Genomic DNA, 20791 nt, shown 5'->3' on the forward strand with positions numbered 1-20791 from the left:
CCTGGCTCCAGCTTTTTTTAAATTTTCAAACAGGGTCTCACTACTTAGTGAGGCTCTCAGCAACTTAGTAAGACACTATTTCCAATAAAGTTAAAGTAGGTCTGGGAGTATAGCTCAGAGGTAGAAAAGCCCCTGGGTCCGACCCCCAGTACCACACACAAAAAACAAAAAACCTCTCCCCAGGCTAAACCAGGCTTTGTGCAGCCATGGGAACCTTCACTCCGGCTGCTTACCTCCAGGAATCAGTGCAGCTCAGACTACGGGGCAGGTTAGTGTAAGCCTTTCTGAGCAATTCCTGACCCTCTCCTTTATTCCAGCAGCCACAAGATGTACACCAAGGACAGCTGCTGCAGGGAGCCGCCTCTGCACACCTCAGTCCTCTTCTGCCACGAAGAGGGAAGCCAAGTGGATCGAGGCCCTGAGTGAGCAGAGGTTGCCTTGCGGGTCCCAGCTGCCAGGATGTTTGCTTTGGGTGCAGGAGACCCAGCTCCCTACTCAGAGCTCCCAGGATGGGAGGTGAATGAGGAGGCTGGGCACAGCTGCTCCCAGGGAGGCCCCGGGGCCCCACCCATGACACCCCCCTCCCTGCTGCTGTGCCCCAAGGCAGGGGGAAGGAAGCAAAGGCCAGAGAGATCTCTTTGGACTCTTTATTTTACATTTCATATATTATCCAGTTTCACATTCTCACAGGATCAGCAATTACAACAGCCACCCAGTCTCCCACATCTGAAATGGCAAGACAGTCACAGCTGTGACCAACGGTACAGCACTGATATGCTCACAAAACAAAATAAAATTGCACAATTTTCCTTCATTCCACTTTTAAACCAGTGCCTGACACAAAGGCTCACTGCCGAAGAACGGAAACTCTTCTTCATGCCTCAAACTAAATTCTAAACTTATCTGACAGGGCGAACAAGGTCTCTTTAATAATTAACGGCACACACATGAAAAACCCTTTATGATGCATAAATATTTTCTTACACAGGGTACAAAAATACTTTTCACGTTTTGGTTGGTTCTGAGGTTTGGAACGAATGGGAGTGAGGGAGGTGTGCGCTGCGTGGAGGACGGTGGGCGTGAGGCCCCCTGGTCTGAGGGAGGCCGCGTGCGCACCTGGGTTGGGTGGCTGAGCCCGGCAGGCGCCAGCAGGAGAGGTGGCGGAGGGCGGGTGGGGGCAGGCTCCATGGGGATGTGATGAGTGCTGGGCCTGCTGCCGTGGGGACGGTGAGAACGAACCGCACACTCACATACACGAGTGAAGTGTCATAATCCACGCCAGAGGACATGCAAAATTAAACGCCTTGTTTCCTGGGGGTGAGGTACAGAAGCTGGCTAGGGTGGGAGTCCGGCCTCGCTGGTCCCAGTGAGGCCTCAGGCAGGCAGGGCGGGGCGGGGCAGGGAGCAGCCCGCTGAGCAGGCGGAGATTCACAGTCTGGAGGAGCAGCACTCTGCAGCTGGCGGGGCTTGGAGGCTCAGGGCCCCACTCTGGTCCCAGCAGTCACAGAACCAACTTTCTGACAACAAGACCTGGGGGGGTAGAGGCCATGAGCAGGAGTGGGGACCGAGCCGGCCAGGCCTCCCTGGGTCATGGCTGCGAGAGGAAAAGCCAGCCAGCCGCCCGCCCGCCCACAGCAGCAAGCTCTGGGCTCAGGCAGGGGGAGCCCCTAGGACACTGGCCGCTGGGCAGCGCTTACCGAGGAACTAACAGAACTGGCGATACTTCCATCCTTGCTGGGTGGTATCAGAGGAGGGGTACCAGCGCACCTGCGAGAGAAGTCAATGTCAGGAGTGCCCCACAGCCCCTTCCCTCAGCAGAGGGCCCAGAGGACTTGGCCGGCAGCCTCTGGCAGCTCCGCTCCTCTCACTGGCCGGAGGGCAGAGGCTGGGCGGATACTCACCTCTCACCTTTATTAATTTATGGTGTGTGTGTGTGTGTGTGTGTGTGTGTGTGTGTGTGTGTGTGTGTTTCCTGGGACTTGAACCCAGGGGTATTCTACCTCTGAGCTACACCCCCAGCCCTATTTTATATTTATGTATTTATTTATTTATCTATTTTTTGCGGGTCTGGGGATGGAACCCAGGGGCATTTGACCTCTGAGCTATACCCCCTGCCCTGTTTTTCTTTATTTTGAAACCAGGTCTCACTGAGTTGCAGAGGGCCTAAGTAGCTGAGGCTGTCCACGAACCATGATCCTCTGGTCTCAGCCTTCCAAATGCTGGGATTACAAGCGTGCGCCACCACGCCCGGCATATTTATTTATTTATTTATTTATTTATTTATTTATTTATTTATTTATATTTATTTTTGTGTGTGTGTGGTACTGGGTGTAGAACCCAGGGGCTTTTCTACCTCTGGGCTATACTCTCAGACCTATTTTATATTTTATTTGGAAACAGAGTCTCACTAAGTTGCTGAGAGCCTCACTAAGTAGCACAGGCTTCGAACCTGTGCGATCCTCCTGTCCCAGCCTCCCAAGTGCTAGGATTACAAGCCTGCGCCACCATGCCTGGCTACTTTTATTTTTAAACAGTCTCACTAGGTTGCTGAGTCTCAGTTGCTGAGGCTGTCCTCAATCCTGTGACTGTCTCAGCCTCCCAAATCCTAGGATTACAGGCTTTAAGCAGGGAAGCTCCGCCTGCCCAGCCTCCCCTGCAGGACAGAGCTCCGTGGGAGAAGGTCGTGCACTTGTTTAGACCCACTGGGCCCGATCCACGTGCCAGGCCGTACCTGCCAGGGGTCCCAGCCGTCGGGGCACTGGTGCCAACGATCTGCCCTCCCACCTTTACTGGGAGAGCAAGAATCCCTGACACTAGTAGGAGGTGAACCTGGTACATTTCTGTTTTCCTTTCTTTGGGCCTCAGTATCCTCATCCAGCGATAGAGCAGAGATGGTTGCGATTAAGGTGCGTCAAAACGAAGTCGTGTGTCAGCCGGGCGTGGCGCCGCACGCCTGCAACCCAGCACTTGGGAGGCTGAGACAGGAGAATGGGGTTCACGGAGAGCCTCAGGTCCTTAGTGAGGCCTTTTGGAACTTGGTGAGACCTTGTTTCTTTTTTCTTTTTCGGTACTGGGGATGGTACCCAGGGGCATTGTACCTTTGAGCTAGACCCCCAACCCTATTTTTTAGTCTTTTTTAAGTTTTGAAACAAGGTCTCACTGAGTTGCAAAGGGCCTAAGTAGCTGAGGTTGTCCTCGAACCACTATGCTCCAGTCTCAGTCTCTCGAATACTGAGATTACAAGCATGTACCACCATACCACCACTCCCTTTCCCTCGTTTCAAATTAAAGAATAAAAAATAGGTCTAGGGGTGTAGCTTGGAGATGGAATGCCCTTGGGTTCCATTCCCAGCATTGCAAATAAATAAACAAACAAAACCCAGTTGTGTGGTCTCCAAAGCAGCAGCCAAGAATAGGACACCCAGCTGACTCCACACACACACACCCGTGCCCTCATGGATCTACACTTGCACCCTCAGCTCATCCTACCAGGGCTTGGCAGCTACCTAATACTGTCAGAGCAATGGCCCCCAAACTGGATCCACAAAGTCTGGTAAAAGAAAAAATGACATGGGCTGGGTGTGGTGGTGCACGCCTGTAATCCTAATACTTGGGAGGCTGAAACAGGATTGTAGGTTCAGAGCCAGCCTCGGTGATTTAGTGAGGCGCTCAGCAACCTAATGAGAGTCTGTTCCAAATTAAGAAATCGGGCTGGGGGTGTAGCTTGGAGGTAGAATCCCACTGGGTTCAACTTCCTGTACCAAAAAAAAAAAAAAAAAAAAAAAAAAGACATGGCTGTCCCCTGTGGGCTAGATGTCTGGAAGGAGAGCTGAACTGGCCGCTAGGCCTTGGTGCGGGGCAGGCGCCTGTTCTAGTTCGCCCCAGCCTGACCCATAGCTGCTTGGGAGAGGGTGGAGCAGTGCGTCATCAATGAGGTCGGGGGTGAGTGCAGAGGACAGCCCAGGTTCCCCTTGGGAAAGGAACCCGAGGCAGAGCGGGTGGACCCTGTTACCCACTTGGCTGCGGCAGTCCCTGCCTCTCGGGCAGGCAGGGAGGGCATCCAGCACCGCCAGGCCCTCTGGGAGCCGAGAATTTGGTCCTGTGCTCCTCCCAATCCGAGGTGCTGTTTTATACAGCCTGGAATTTTTTTTTTCCCCCCCATACTGGGGATGGAACCCAGGGGCATCTACCTCTGAGCTACACCCCCTGACCTATTTTTATTCGTTAATTTGAAACAGAGTCTCACTGAGTCTGTCCTCAAACTGTGATCCTCTTGTCTCAGCCTCCCCAAATGCTGAGATTACAAGTGTGTACCACCATGCCTGGCTTAGAGCCTGGAATTCTGGCCATCGCACCCACCTAGGACCACAGCAGGGGGCCAGGGCCTGGCCACCCTAGTACCTGCATACCCGGTACACAGCAGGACAAGTCCTGAGCCTGGGCTCTGAGGATGTGGCATTGCTGTCACCAGAATAAAGCTGAGCTGCGCCTCAATAACTTTCTGAATTGAGCCCTGCACCGCACAGCTCTCATCAGAGAGCTGCCCCACCCCAGAAGCTGTGCTGACTCTGCTAAACATCTGGAAGCAGATCCTTCTCCCCATGACAGCTGTGTGGGAGGGTGCTTCTCTTGGCCCCGCTGGCCAGGGAACGCCCTCGCAGGGCACGCTCGAGGGACACTTGAGGAGTCGGCAGTGCAGCCCCAGAGAAACCTGTGGCTTGGTCCAGCTCAGGGCCTTCCGTGGAGGCTGCCCAGGGCTGTGCCCAGCAAGGAGGGCCTGCCTGGCTGGGGACCTGCAGGGCTGGACGGAGGGAGGGCACTGGGTAAGAGAAGACACTTGGGAAGCCTCTAACTTGCCTCCCCTTGATGATACTGGGGCATTTGACCTCCAAGCTATACCCCTGGCCCTATTTTATTTTGAAACAGGGTCTCACTAAGTTGTTGAGATTGGCCGTGAACCTGTGATCATCCTGTCTTGGTCTCCCAAAGAATTGGGGATTACAAGCATGTGCTACTTTGCCTGGCTCTTAATTTTTATTTTGAAAAAGAGTCTCACTAAGTTGATGGGAGTCTCACTACTTGCTAAGGTTGTCCTCAAACTTGCAATCCTGTCAGCCTCCCAAATGCTGGGATTATAAGCATGCGCCACCAAGCGCAGCTTCGGCTTCCTAGAGCTTTTCTTCCCGCCTTAGCTTAGAATTGGAGACGCTCAGGCCCAGGGGCAGGACCAGCATGTCAAGGGTCTTGACTGGAGTCAGGCATCCAGTTGCCTGTGCTGTGGTGGGGGCTCCTGAGAGCCACCCACAGGCCACAAAGACTACTTCAAAACAAGGAGGAGCCTGGCGCACGCTTGTAATCCCAGCACTTAGGAGGCTGAGACAGCAGGATTTACAGGTTCGAAGCCAGCCCTCAGCTACTTAGTGAGGCTCTCAGCAACTTAGTGAGACCTTGTTCCAAATAATATATAAAAGGCCCCTGAATTTCATCCCCAGCACCATACAAAAAATAAACAAAACCAAGGTAGAATGCGTTGAGGTTCAATCCCTAGTACCAAGTATCAAAATAATTTATAGTGATTATAGTAACTGTTTTGTGTATGTGGTACTGGGGACAGAACCCAGGGGCATTCTACTTCCAAGCTACACCCTCAGCCCAATTTTTTTTTTTTTTTTTTTTTGGTGGTACTGGGGATGGAACCCAGGGGTCTTCTACCTCTGGGCTACATTCCCAGACCTATTTTATATTTTATTTGGAAACAGGGTCTCTTAAACCAGCTGAGGCTGGCTTCGAACCTGCGGCGATCCTCCTGTCTCAGCTTCCCAAGCGCAGGGATTACAAGTGTGCGCCACCATGTCCGGCTTCCCCAGCCCTATTTTTTATTCTTTATTTTTTTGGTGGTACTGGGGTTCCTGGAAGCCCTTCTACCTCTGGGCTACACTCTCAGACCTATTTTTACATTTTTATTTGGAAACAGGGTCTCCTAAGCCAGCACGCGCGGCTGGCTTCAAACCTGCGTGATCCTCCTGTCTCTGCCTCCCAAGTGCGGGGATTACAAGTGTGCGCCACCACGCCCGGCTTTATTCTTTATTTTGAAACAGGGTCTCACTAAGTTGCGGAGGGCCTCCCTAAGTATCTGGGGCTGGCTTAGAACCCACACGACCCTCCAGTCTCAGCCTCCCAAGTACTGGGATTTTAAGTGTGGACCACCACATCTGGCTGTAATTATAGTAATTTGTATAAAAGACTCATCTATGGATTTGCTTACATACTCATTCCCAACTCCCTTTCTAATTGAAGGACTAAAAGTGGTGGTTTTCTTTTTTTTTTTTTTTTTGGTGGTACTGGGGTTCCTGGAAGCCCTTCTACCTCGGGGCTACACTCCCAGACCTATTTTTACATTTTCATTTTGGAAACAGGGTCTCCTAAGCCAGCGGCGCGGCTGGCTTCGAACCTGCGCGATCCTCCTGTCTCCGCCTCCCAAGCGCGGGGATTACAAGCGTGCGCCACCACGCCCGGCAAAAGTGGTGGTTTTCTTGGGAGCAGAATAAGCCAAGGTGGGGGCGGCTCAAGAGCCTGTTTTGCCTCAGATGCAGACCCATGGCGCTGACACTCGTAGGCGCTTGCCACGCAACACCGCGTGCTGTCTGCTGTTCTTTTTTTTTTTTGCGGGTCTGGGGACAGAACCAGGGGCATTCTACCTCCCAGCTACACTCCCTGCCCTATTTTTTATTCTTTATTTTGAAACAGGGTCACACTGAGTTGCAGAGGGCCTCACTAAGTAGCTGAGGCTGTCTGCGAACCATGATCCTCTTGTCTCAGCCTCCTGAAATCTGGGATTACAAGTGTGCGCCACCACGCCCGGCTTCTGAGTTTTGTACACACAAAAAAAATTTTTTTAAGAACTAGGGATTGAACCCAGGGTAATTTTATCTCCATGTGAACCCCCAGCTCTTTTTATTTTGAAACAGGGTCTTGCTAAGTTACTGAGGGTCTCGTTAAATTGCTGAGGCTGTCCTCAAACCTGGGATCTTCCCATCTCAGCCTCTGAAGTACTGGAATTACAGGCGTGCGCCACCACACCCGGCTACAAACTTCATTACTCCTTACAAAAACCCTGTCAGGTTATGCTGAGTCACCTGTTATACAGATGGAAACAGAGGCAAGGGGCTTTGTGTAGACCTGAGGTCACCGTCAGCTGCTGAACCAGTTAAGGGAAAGAGCTGCAGGTGCGACGCCCTCTCCTCAGAGTGAAGTGGAAAATGAAATGCCACTTAGCAAACTGGGCCACCAGAGGCGACGGGCCTCTTTTAGGCCACCATCTTTTATGCCAAACCCCACTGTGCCTCTGCCATACACACCAGCGTTCACAGCACACCTCTTAACGCAGCAGCGTGGGGGCACACGCTGTGATCCCAAGTACTCTGGAGGCTGAGATAGGAGGATTGCAGGGTTGAGGGCAGCCTCAGCAGGTAGTGAGACTCTCATTAACATGGCAAAACTTGGTTTTAAAATAAAAACAGGGCTGGAGGTGCAGCTCAGAGGTAGAATGTCCCTGGGTTCAATCTCCAGTGCCACACACACACAAAAGTGCATTCCCAGGCCGGGCATGGTGGCGCACGCTTGTGCTTGTAATCTTAGCATTCGGGAGGTGGAGATCACGGTTCGCGGACAGCCTCAGCTATTTAACAAAGCCCTTTGCAATTCAGTAAGACCCTGTTTAAAAAAATAAAAAGACTAAAAAAAATAATAATAAAGGGTTGGGGTGTTGCTCAGAGGTACAATGCCCTGGGTTCCATCCCTGGTACTGCAAAAAAAAAAAAAAAAAAAAAAAAAAAAAAGTGGATTCTCTTAGGATTAGAAGGCGTCAGGGATGGTGGCACATAGCTATGATCCCAGTACTTAGGAGACTGAGACAGGAGGATCATAAGTTTGAGGCCAGTGTGGGCAACTCAGCAAGACCCTGTTTTATTTTTGTGGTACTGGGGATGGAGCCCGGGGCATTCTACCTGTGAGCTACACCTCCAACCTATTTTCTTCTTTTTATTTTGAAACAGGCTCATGCGTTGCTGAGGCTGCCCTTGAGCAGGGCCTCCCGTCTCAGCCTCCCGCGTACTGGGGTTACAGGCTGCACCACTGCACCGGTCTGCCTGAGGTTTCCCTCTGGCACTCTTGGATCAGCACAGCCTGCTCAGGATCAGCAGTGCCCACACCTTTGTTTAATGCTGCAGTCTCCATCTCAGGGGTAGTGCTGTTAAGGGGCTCTCAGAAGGAAAAAAAGACAGTCTCACTAGGTGGAAAATGCTTCATGTAAGCCGGGCGTGGTGGCGCACGCTTGTAGTCCCAGCATTCGAGAGGCTGAGACCGGAGGGCCGCGGTTCGCGGACAGCCTCAGCGACTTAGTGAGACCCTGTTTCAAAATAAAGAATAAAAAATAGGGCAGGGGGTGTAGCTTGGAGGTAGAATTCCCCTGGGTTCCATCTCCAGACCTGCAAAAAAAAAAGCTTCATGTCTGTTATTGTATTCAGACCTTGCAGTCCTTTTTTTCTTTTCTTTTTTTTTTGCGGGTCTGGGGATGGAATGCAGGGGGGCATTCTACCTCCGAGCTACACCCCCTGTCTAATTTTTTTTTTTTTGGTGGTACTGGGGTTTCTGGAAACCCTTCTACCTCTGAGCTACACTTGCAGACCTATTTTTATATATTTTATTTGGAAACAGGGTCTCTTAAGCCAGTGAGGCTGGCTTCAAACCTGCACGATCCTCCTGTCTCCGCCTCCCAAGCACAGAGATTACAAACGTGTGCCACCACGCCCGGCTATTTTTTATTCTTTATTTTGAAACAGGGTCTCACTAAGTTGCAGAGGGCCTCGTTAAGTAGCTGAGGCTGTCCGTGAACTGCGATCCTCCAGTTTCAGCCTCCAACCCCGGCTTTGCAGACCCTTTTACTGCTGACAAGGACGGCTGGCTACTGACCCCGTGCTCTCATCTCTGGTGGTGAGCCCTTTGCAAACTGCTACTATGCTTTGGGGTGGCCCCCTTCCCCTCCCGGGGAGGCCAGCTGAAGCACAGAACTCAGGTAGGCCCAGAGAGACTCAGACAGTCACAATATACTAAGCAACACTCATAAACTCCACACCTCTGCGGCATGTCCTCTATGCTAACATGCTAGCGATATCCCACCAGGTCACCACTTCACAGAGAAACAGAGACAAGAACCTGCCCACAGTCACACAGGTGTCAGGGATGCGGGCTGGGGCTGGAGGGCAGGGTGCGGTCCTGCCTGGTGCAGGGATGGGCGGCAGCGCTGCCCTCGCAGCCCAGGCAGAGGTGCCTCCCACTTCATGTGACCGGCTTGCTCCCTGGCTCCCAGCCTGGCCTGGAGTCTCAGAATGGGCAGAACCACCCCACCTGATCTGGTCCAAACCTCCTCTTTTACAGGCCCAGCGGCTGAAGGCTGGTGCCTGCCCACACCAGACACACAGAATACTTCCCGCTCCCTTGCCACCACAGAACCTGGCTTGTGGCAAACACCCAAGCCCTTCCAAGGGGAAGCTCTGGGCTCCGTTTCCATCTGTCTGTGGTGCTCCGTTGAACAGCGCCAGGTTTAACCACACTGTGCCCTCAGTACACTCAAACGCTCCGTGGCAGGGAGAATGCCCTGCTGGCCCCCGAGTATGAACTTTCCACCTCAGAACTGGGTGAACCTCGAAGTCACTGAGCATGCCAAAGGGCCTGGAGATGCACAGATCACAGCTCTCCCCGCAGCTCCTGCCTGGGCTCGCAAGCCCTCCCCCCTTGTCTCCTCCTACTGCCCAGACCAGGTCCAAGCAGCCCCCTTTACAGCAGTGCCATGGATTGAACCCAGGGAGTTCTACCTCTGAGCTACACCCCAGCTCTATTTTACTTTTTATCTGGAAACAGGGTCTCGCTAAGTTGCTGAGTCTGGTTTCGAATCTCAGTCCTCCTGTCTCAGCCTCCCAGTACTAGGATCACAGGCACGTGACAACATCCTGGCTTCCCCAGGACTTCTAAATTTTTTATTTTTATTTATTTATTTATTTATTTTGGTGGTACTGGGGGTGGAACCCAGAGGCTTTCTACCTCTGGGCTATACTCCCAGACCTTTTTTATATTTTATTTGGAAACAGGGTCTCACTAGGTTGCTGAGAGCCTCACTAAGTAGCTGAGGCTGGCTTCGAACCTGTGTGATCCTCCTGTCTCAGCCTCCCAAGCGTGGTGATTACAAGCGTGTGCCACCACGCCCGGCTTAAATTTTTTTATTTTTAATTTATTTATTTTTGGTGGTACTGGGGGTGGAACCCAGAGGCTTTCTACCTCCAGGCATACTCCCAGACCTATTTTATACTTTATTTGGAAACAGGATCTCACTAAGTTGCTGAGAGCCTCACTAAGTAGCTGAGGCTGGCTTCAAACCTGTGCCATCCTCCTTTCTCAGCCTCCTAAGCGCTGGGATTACAAGCATGCGCCACCACACCTGGCTAATTTATTTTGAAACAAGGTTTAAATAAATTGCTGAGGCTAGCCTTGAGCCTGCAGTCCTCCTGCCTCAGCCTCTCAGGTATTGAGATTACAGGCATGTCCATCTCCCCAGCCTATGTGCTTCCTGACAGCACCACATACCCACCCTGGCCAGGAGCTCCTCCGAGGCGCCTCAAGACTGTCCCTAAGCCGGGGGTGGTGGTGCACGCTTGTAATCTCAGTACTTGGGGGGCCGAGACAGGAGGATCGCAGGTTTGAAGCCAGCCTCGGCAACTTAGCAGGACCTTGTTTCCAAATAAAATAGGTCTGGGGATACAGCCTGGAGGTAGAAGGCCCTTAAGTTCCTCCTGCCCTTCAGTGCCCCTCCTGTGGCTACCTGGCAACAATGCCATTCTGAAGCCACCCCCCATACACACAGTGGCACGGAACCTTCCCTGGAGCATTCCAGGGCCTGAACCATGGCAAAGTGAGACAAGAGCAAAGGCCTATGTGGCCAGCGGTCAGGATCTGACACATCCCTGGACACAGATCCCGCGTGGCCTCGTCACCCGCCCAGTCTCCCCCAGAGAGCCTGGCCTAAGATGGTGGACAACGTCCAGGCTTCATAAACACAGGAGCAGACACTCAAATGAGCTCTCGGAACATCCGGGCACAGTTCTAGCACTTCACTGTATTAACATCCACCTCTCAACAACCCGGGGAAAGGGCATTATTCCCTGTATTTTCTAGGTGAGTAAAAACCGAGGCACTGCCATCTTCAAAAGCTTGATGACGTTCATAGAGAATTCATACCTGCCAGGCAGAGGCAGAGGCAGAGGCAGAGGCAGGTGGCTGGCTCCAGACCACAGCTGGACTGGAGTTGTGGTCCTCTCCCCAGGAGCAGGGCAAGCCCTGAGCGGCACATGAACCCACCATTCACATTCTCCCTCCCTCAGATCCCAAACTCAAGAGTTGGAACATGTGCATCCTTGGGGCCTTGGCCTCAAGTCATCTTAGAAGACAGGTTCTACTGCAGCCGTGGGGACAGGAGTGGCCCTGTAACCGGGGAGGCACGAGGTCTGGCCAACTTAGAGCCCTCCGCGCCTCCTCCACCCAGAGGCTTACCTGGGTGTGCAGGGCAGCGGCGGCAGCGGTGGCAGCAGGGTAGGTGAAGGCGGCATGTGAGATGGCTGGGGTCAGCTCTGTGGTGTACAGAGGGTAGGGGGCCCAGGCCTCTGGGGATGCAGGGATCAGAGCAGCCCCCATCAGGTCATCTATAACAGGAGACAACAGCCTCCATCGTCAGAACACTCCCCTCCCCTCCCACCACCCCCTTTCAAACAGAGAAGGGGACCTGCACCATGGTTAAGCCATAAGACCCCCCTGGGGCCAGACCTCCTCCACCCCACCAAGGACAGGAAGGAAGTCACGTGAACTTGGCCTGGGATGGCGAGCACCCTCTTTGTCCCAAGAAACACAGACAGGCCTGAGCCCATCTCATAAGAGAAAAGAGAGGGGGCTTCAAGGAAGCCGGGCAACCCTGAAAGCTCAGAAGCTCAGTCCCACTAATGTCTAGCAAAGACCCAGTGGAGGAAGGAAGCCCAGTATTCTCAGGGGTGGTCTGTGGATGTAAGAAGCCCCTGGGAAAGGGGAGATCAGGCAGGACTGACTCCTTCAACAAGATTTTTTTTTGGTACTGGGGATTTTGGGTACAGGAGTATTCTAGCTTTGAGCTACACTCCCAGCCCTTTTTATTTTTAAACAAGGTCTAAGTTGCAGAAGCTGTCCTTGAACCCGTGATCCTCCTTGGAGGAGTGGGATTACCAGTGCACCAACATGCCCAGCTTCTCGACAAGAATCTGACTGTCTGCTCTGCATGCAAGTCCACAAGGGCCTGCCAGCTCCGGCCCAGAAGCAGAGCAACAGAAGGCAGCTGGAGCGCCACTCACAGGGGTCCCGTGCGATGAAATGTGCTCCTAGGGTAGGGTGAACGCTGGTGGGATTTGGTGTTGCCATTAGCTTGCTCTTGGCCATCTTGGTGTTGGCTTTGGCAAACTCTAGCCTCAGGGTCTGTGGGTTCTCAGGATCAAAGCGGATACCCTGCACAGAAAGCAAACAGCAGACTTACTGCACGTAGGACCCAGTGCCAGCTGCGTGGACTCAGGGCTCCCAAGGGAAGCTGGCCAGACTCGTGCACAGGGGCCACGGCAGAGTGACGCTGCTGGGACCCTGTACGTAAGGACATTTCTCACAACCAGCACCACCAGGGACTCTGCCCCAAGACGGCTAGGAAACCACGTCCACCCGTTTTCTTGGCATGGAATGAAGGAAGGTTTCAAGAGAATGGAATTGGGACACTCGTTGTCTATGAGATCTCAGGCCAGAGACAGGCCTGTCCTCTATCTACTCACGTTCAACGCGTTCTTGGCTGCTTCTGCTCCTGCCCGGCTGTCAAAGATCACAAAACCAACGGGCTGGTGGGAAAAAACCAGAGAGAACACCTTTGCATCACTCCCTGCATTCCACCTACCCCCTCCAAAATAAAAGGAGGATCACTGGGCTGGGGTAGGTAGAGCGTAGTGGTAGAACACCTGCACCAGAGCCCGGAGACTCTTCTGAGGCTGGCTGCAAAACCTGTGATCCTCCTACCTCAGGCCCCCCCCCCCCCCAGTTCTGGGATAACACACGCCACCAAGCCCAGCTCCACAGACCCTCAAATTGGTGATACCATTCCGTACCCTGAGAGGGAGGTAGTGGCTGGCTGAAGCGATTATGGGGGCAGTAGTAGCCTCAGGTGCGATTGGGCACACTGACTAAAAATAGCCCGGGCGTGGTGGCGCACACTTGCAATCCCCGCACTTGGAGACAGGAGGATCGCGCAGGTTCAAAGCCAGCCTCACTGGCTTAAGAGACCCTGTTTCCAAATTTAAAAAAAAGTATAAATAAGGTCTGGGAATGTAGCCCGGAGGTAGAAGGGCTTCCAGGAACCCCAGTACCACAAAAAAAAAAAAAAAAAAGAGGCTAGCTGGGCATTTTGGCACACACCTACAATTCCAGTACTTAGGAGTCTGAGACAGGAGGATCACAGGTTCGAGGCCAGTCTCAGCAACTTAGCGAGACAAAACAAAAAAGTGCTGGGTGTAGCTCAAAGGTTAAGACATTCCTGTGTTCAATCTCCAGTATCAGAAAAAAAAAGGAGACGGAGGAGTAGGAAGTGGCGACAGTGGCAGCTTTGAAGTGTACATGGGGTTGGGGGGGAGCTCTGTAAATTTTTTTACTAAAAATGGATTAGGTTAAGCCGGGTGTGGTGGCGCACACTTGTAATCCCCCCGTGCTTGGGAGGCTGAGACAGGAGGATCACACAGGTTCAAAGCCAGCCTCAGCTACTTAGTGAGACTCTCAGCAACCTAGTGAGACCCTGTTTCCATAAAATATAAAAAAGGTCTGGGAGTATAGCCCGGAGGTAAAAAGCCTCTGGTTTCCACCCCCAGTACCCAGTACCACCAAAAAAAAAAAAAAGAAAGAAAAGAAAAAGAAAAAGGATTAGGTTTAGGAACTTATGTCCTAGGCCTTAGGTTTGATCCTCAGCATTGAAAAAAAAAAAAAAAAACAGAAACACACACATACACAAAAACAAAAGTCAAGATTCCTCCCTATACCAAACCGTGGGAAACGATGCCAACAGAGCTTTATTCCCCAGCACTAAACACTGCCCTTTCAGTAAGTCTTGTTAAATGCATGCAGATAATGTTAATAACTTTTCCAGCTTCATTTTGCAGAGATCAGTGCAGAGCCTGGCCTCTTGCATTAGGACAGGAGCATCATTTCGACTGTCCTCTGCCATAAGCCCAGGGACCAGGCAGTGGCTTCCCAAACCCCAGAGCTCGTCAGAGAGGACAGGAGTGACCGGGCCCACTGTCAGGGGAGGGGAGGGACCTCGCAGCTGCCCTTCTGCCAGCCCAGGACGCATACGGACAGCAGAAACATTTCTCTGCTGTCAGATGCTTTAATGTCAGGGAAACGGCCCTAGTTCTGAGCTCAGCGGTCAGCATGGGCTGGGAGGAAGAAACCCAGGAGAGAAATTACCTGTCTTGAGGTGAGCTTGATCAGGGATCCTTCATACCCCTGCGGAGAGAGGTGGCCATTACTAGGAAAGGTCAGGAGCCTCTGAGGTGCTGACCCAGCACTGCCCCAGTGTTCCCTTGAAGCATGCTCGTGCCCTTCCCCCAAGAGGAGACCGGCTGGAGACCGGCTGGAGTCCCTCCGCCCGTGTGGGGGCTCGCAGGGCCGCGGGGCGGCATGCTGAGGCGACACTTATCACTTTATGCGTAAACTGCCGTGTGTGCCACTAACTTGTAATCCCAAAGCATTAAGTTTTCTCATCTGCACATGGAAAAGGTTATAATGAATCTCAAAGATTCCTTATACCCAAAGTCTTTTACGACTTTTTTTTAATGTGTGGGTTGAAGAGAGGGGCACTGTACCTCTGAGCTATACCCCCAGCCCTATTTTACTGCTTTTTTTTTTTTTTTTCAGTACTGGGGGTGAAACCCAGGAGTATGACTCCAAGCTACACCCCTACCCCTATTTTTTTAATTTATTTATTTTTTGGTGGTATTGGGAGTGGAACCCAGGGGCTTTTCTACCTCTGGGCTACACTCCCAGACCTATTTTATATTTTATTTGTAAACAGGGTTCCTTAAGCCAGTGCAGCTGGCTTCGAACCTGCATGATCCTCCTGTCTCTGCCTCCCAAGCACGGGGATTACAAGCTGCGCCACCACGCCCGGCTCGGCATTTACTTCTTATTTCAGTCTCACTAAGTTGCTGAGAGCCTCGCTAAGTAGCTGAGGCTGGCTTTGAACCCGTGTGATTCTCCTGTCTCAGCCTCCCAAGTACTAGGATTACAAGCATGCACCACCACGGCTGGCCTGATGTCTCCCCTTTACAGATGGCCAAGAGCAATGGCTGAAGCCCAGTGAGTTAGCAGGACCAGACGGGCCGGCCTGACCACCAGCTTCACTTCCCGCGTCCCATTCCACATCATCCGTTCTTTTGCTTCTCCCTGGTCCTGGGCTCCGCCTCGGGAGTGGATGGCCTGACTCGCCTTAAATGGCCGGAACAGCAGGTAGAGCTCTCTGGGCTTAATGTCCACGGGTAGGCCACTGACGAACAATGTCCGCACCTGGAGAGAGATACACCGGGGTCAAGGGCTGGACAGGGAGGACAGAACACAGCTCTTCCTTCAGGCAAGGAACTAGAATCCTTTTAGACTTAAGGAGAAATTCAGCATTTCCTGGGTCTCTCTTTGAATACTGGAACATTTTATTTTTTTGTGTGTAGTACTGAGGACTGGACCCAGGGGTGTTAAAACTTCAAGTTACACACCCCCAGACTATTTATTTATTTATTTATTTATTTATTTATTTATTTATCTATTGTGGTACTGGGGGTGGAACCCAGGGGATTTTCTAACTCTGGGCTACACTCCCAGACCTATTTTTATACTTTATTTGGAAACAGGGTCTCACTAAGTTGCTGAGAGCCTCACTAAGTAGCTGAGGCTGGCTTCAAACCTGTGCGATACTCCTGTCTTAGATTCCCCAAGTACTATAGGATTACAAGTGTGTGCCACCACACCTGACTCAAATCCTTTTATAAATTATTGTTATTAAGCCGGGCGTGGTGGCGCACGCTTGTAATCCCTACACTTGGGAGGCGGAGACAGGAGGATCACACAGGTTCGAAGCCAGCTGGCTTAAGAGACCCTGTTTCCAAATAAAAAGTATAAAATAGGTCTGGGAGTGTAGCCCAGAGGTAGAAGGGCTTCCAGGAACCCCAGTACCACCACCAAAAAAACAAAAAAAAATCTTTTATTATTATTATTATTATTATTATTATTATTATTAGCAGTACTGGGGATGGAACCCAGGGCCATTCTACTTCCGAGCTCCACCCCCAGCCCTATTTTTTATTCTTCATTTTGAAACTGGGTCTCACTGAGTTGCAAAGGGCCTAGGTAGCGAACCACAATCCTCCAGTCTCAGCCTCCCAAATGCTGGGATTACAAGCATGCGCCACCACGCCCGGCTTCAAACCCATTTTAGATGAAGGGATTCACTGCTCTGAGATTTTGCAGAAAGCTATAGTGCCCAATACCTCAAAAAGCCAGGTGTGGTGAGACCTTGTTTCAAAACAAAACATAAACTAGGTCTGATAGTATAGCCCGGAGGTGGAAGGCGTGGAGTCCCACCTCCAGCATCACCTCCCCCCAAAAAAAGCACACAGAAATCATGCATGGTGTCTCATGCCTGTAACCCTAGGAACTTAGGAGGCCTGCAAGTTCAAGCTGGGTGAAACTGCCCAGTCCTAGGCCACGCTAGCCTTACAACAGTTTTTTTTTTTTTTTTTTTTTGGTGGTACTGGGGATGGAACTCAGGTGCATTCTACCTCTGAGCTACACCCCCAGTTCCATTTATTTATTTATTTATTTATTTATTTATTTATTTATTTATTTATTTTTGTGGTACTGGGGATGGAACCCAGGGACAGTCTACCTCTGAGCTACACCCCCAGCCCAATTTTTTTCTTTTTTTTTGTGGTGGTGCTGGGGATGGAACCCTTCTACCTCCAGGCTACATTCCCAGACCTATTTTTTAATATTTTATTTGGAAACAGGGTCTCTTAAGCCAACTGAGGCTGGCTTCGAACCAGCGTGATCCTCTGGTCTCAGCCTCCTAAAATCGGGGATTAGGCATGCACCACCACGCCCAGCGCCCAGCCCGGCTTTTTTTTTTTTTGTGGTGGTACTGGGGGTGGAATCCAGAGGCTTTCTACCTCCAGGCTATACTCCCAGACCCATTTTATAATTTATTTGGAAACAGGGTCTCATTAAGTTGCTGAGAGCCTCACTAAGTAGCTGAGGCTGGCTTCGAACCTGTGCGGTCCTCCTGTCTCAGCCTCTAAAGCGTGGGGATTACAAGCATGCGCCACCACGCCCAGCTTATTTTTTATTCTTTATTTTGAAACGGGGTTTCACCAAGTTGCAGAGGGCCCAAGTAGCTGAGCTGTCCTCGAATCGCAATCCTCCGGTCTCAGCCTCCCGAGTACTGGGATCACAAGTGTGCGCCACCACACCGGGCTTTTATGTTGGGTTTTAAAGAATGAATAATATCTTGCCAGCCTCAAGTGAGGCAAATGATGCTGCAAATTGAGTCTTTTCCTCCTCAAGGTTACAAATTGGTGGCAAAGCCTGGTCTAAACAGCAGGTGTCCACCTTGTGGCTCCAACCATCCTGACCTCCCGATTGCAGGGAAGTCCTTGTGGGCTGCCAGAACCATCATCTAAATCACAGCTACAAGCTGGGTGTGGTGGTGCACGCTTGTAATCCCAGCATTCTCCTTTAATCCCAGCATTCTCCTGTAATCCCAGCATTCCGGAGGGTGAGATGGGAGGATTGCGGTTCATGGACAGCCTCAGCTACTTAGTGAGGCCCTCCACAACTTAGTGAGACCCTATTTCAAAATAAGGAATAAAAAATAGAGCAGGGGGTATAGCTCAGAGGTAGAATGCCCCTGGCTTCCATTCTCAGGCCTGCAAAACAAACAAAAAATAAATAATAGCTACAATCTAAATGTTGCCTGCACCTGATATTAAACTAGTAAACCCAGATCAGCCAGTATTGTGATCGGGAAGGAGAGACTTTACAGTTTGTTAAAAACATGTCTTGAAGCCAGCGTGGTGGCGCACGCCTGTAATCCCAGCATTTGGGAGGCTGAGACTGGAGGATCGCGGTTCGTGGACAGTCTCAGCTACTAAGTGAGGCCCTGCGCAACTCAGTAAGACCCTGTTTCAAAATAAAGAATAAAAAACAGGGCAGGGGGTGGGTGTAGCTGGGAGGTCAAATATCCCTGGTTCCATCCCCAGACCTACAATACATAAGTAAATAAATAAATAAATAAATACATGTCTTGAAGACAGGCATGGTGGTACAGTCTGTAATCCCAGTACTTGGAGGCTGAGACAGGAGGACTGCAAGTTCAAGGACAGCCTCAGCCAAGTAGCAAGACTCTGAGGTAGAATGCCCTGGGTTCAATCCCCAGCACCACAGAAAACAAAAACATCTTAAACCTGGCACAGTTGCACTCATATAATCCCAGCTACTCGCCTCTAATTCCAGTGATTTGGGAGGCTAAGGCAGAAAGAAAACAGCTTCAAGGCCAGCCTGGGCAATTTAGTGTATTCCTGTTCCAAAATAAAGCCAGGCGTGGTGGCACACACTTGTAGTCCCAGCATTTGGGAGGCTGAGACAGGGGGATCATGATTCACAGCGGGAGGCTGAGACAGGGGGATCATGATTCACAGCCAGCCTCAGCTGTGTGAGGCCTTTTGCAATGCAGTGAGACCTTATTTCAAAATAAAGACTAAAATATAGGGCTGGAGGTGTAATTTGGAGGTAAAATCCTGGGTCCAATCTCCAATACTGCAAAAAATAAAAAAATAAAAATAAAGATAAAAAGGGCCCTGGGGTACAGAGCACCACGGAGTTCAATCCCCAGCATCACAGAACAAAAACAGAAATCTTGAAATTGTGGCCTCCTGCCAGGGGTGGTGGTACTGCTGGCTACTGTGCCACCACCCTAAACACCTGAGTGAATCCCAGTCCTAGTAAGGACAAACGTCTTCCATCAAGTTAGCTGTGGGCAAGCAGGCCGGGCAGAGTGTACCGCACCTCCCACATGCACTGCGCCATTCTCTGCTCCCCACTGGGCCAAGGCTCTTCTCATTTGCAGCCTATCGCACAGGCAGCGCCTGGGGCAACAAGATAGAGAGGCTCCAGGGTAGGAACCCAGCTCCTGGATTCAAGGCACATCTGCACCCACATCTGCACCCAAGCACATCCAGGACCTCTGCCATCTAAGGTCAGGGCTTGAATGTGCAGGTAAATCCCCAGGCAAGTGACCGACTCACACAAAGTCACAGATCTTGTGTTTGTGTGGCACTGGGGATTGAATCCAGCCAGGGGCATTCTACCTCCAAGCAACACCTCTAGCCCTAGTTTATTTTTGTTTGGAAACAGGCTCTCTAGCCGGGCGTGGTGGCGCACGCTTGTAATCCCCGCGCTTGGGAGGCTGAGACAGGAGGATCACACAGGTTCGAAGCCAGCCTCAGCTACTGAGTGAGGCTCTCAGCAACTTAGTGAGACCCTGTTTCCAAATAAAGTATAAAATAGGTCTGGGAGTATAGCCTGGAAGTAGAAAGCCTCTGGGTTCCACCCCCAGTATCACAAAAAAAAAAAAAAAAAAGTGGAAACAGGCTCTCGCTAAGTTAGTGAGAGCCTCACTAACTTGCTGAGACTGTCCTCAAACCTGTGATCCTTGGTCTCAGCCTCCCAAATGCTGGGATTACAAGGGTGTGCCACCACACCCGGCTCAGATTGTTCTTTAAAGGCAACAGATCAAGGACACAAAAGGTCTATTTCCCCTGAAGTCCTACAGGGTCCCTCAGGGTCCCTCAGCACTCCTGTCTTAGATTGTTCCCACTGGCCCGAGCTTTACCCCTTCACCCCAACTACATGAAGCCCTAAGAGATAGCCTGGGAAAGATGGATGCCAGGAAAGGATGAGGGGCCCGAGCACCTGGCCGTAGGGTAGGTGGCTCTGCATGTACCTAGCGATGGACTGACGCTGCAGGTGCCTTGCAGAGTCGATCTGATTGGCCTTCCTCCTCCCTTCCTTCTTCCTCCAGGACAGTGGGTGTGGCAGCCAAGGACCCAGAGCCCAGGCAGCCCCACAGAAACCTCTGCCTCAGTTCTCCCCAGGGGCCACCATTTCACCCCAGCTAATTTTAAACCCTCCCTCAAATGGCTCCTTTCTGGCCAGGCCTCCCTAGAGGGCCCATAAATAGCAAATTCTCAGCACAAAGTTTCCTGCTTGGGGAAGGGGTGGAGGATGACCATGGAGGATCTTTTTCTCATTTCCAGCTCAGATTCTTATTTCCAGCCCTTCCTCTGGGCCCTGTGGTTCTCATGTCTTAGGTTTTAATGTACCCTAGACGGTACACTAGAGCTTCTGTTCTGTCCCTAGATACCTCTCAGCAAACAAAGCAGTTATGGATGAGGTGATGGGTGCCTGTCTGCCAGGTTGGAGAGCTTTTGCACGGAGCCGAACCTGGGAGGCTAAGTCACAGGAGGCCTCACCTGAATACTCTCCTTGGTTCTTACTTGACTCCATCTGCCCAGCCAACAACATTGTTCTGTCCAGACAGGGGAACTGAGGCCCAGAAAGGCTGCGTACCTTGTCAAGGGGATGCAGCTTA

At 51.4% G+C, this 20791-nt stretch overlaps 1 protein-coding gene across 1 annotated transcript in view; it reads right to left on the reverse strand.

Annotated features, from left to right (window-relative positions):
- Positions 1-1704: 1704 nt before the first annotated feature.
- The window catches only part of RBPMS2 (RNA binding protein, mRNA processing factor 2), a gene marked incomplete at both ends in the record, with an annotated part of 41944 nt that continues 22857 nt past the window's right edge, over positions 1705-20791 (reverse strand). Inside the window, 6 exons of the mRNA XM_080690468.1 lie at positions 1705-1767; positions 11602-11750; positions 12426-12576; positions 12888-12950; positions 14563-14601; positions 15583-15660. Of these exons, the coding sequence (XP_080546594.1) occupies positions 1705-1767; positions 11602-11750; positions 12426-12576; positions 12888-12950; positions 14563-14601; positions 15583-15660 (543 nt within the window). The remainder of the gene's footprint in view (positions 1768-11601; positions 11751-12425; positions 12577-12887; positions 12951-14562; positions 14602-15582; positions 15661-20791) is intronic.

The sequence above is a fragment of the Muscardinus avellanarius genome, assembly GCF_963383645.1.
Source record: "Muscardinus avellanarius genome assembly, chromosome: 3".
NCBI classification, from domain to species: Eukaryota; Metazoa; Chordata; class Mammalia; order Rodentia; family Gliridae; genus Muscardinus; species Muscardinus avellanarius.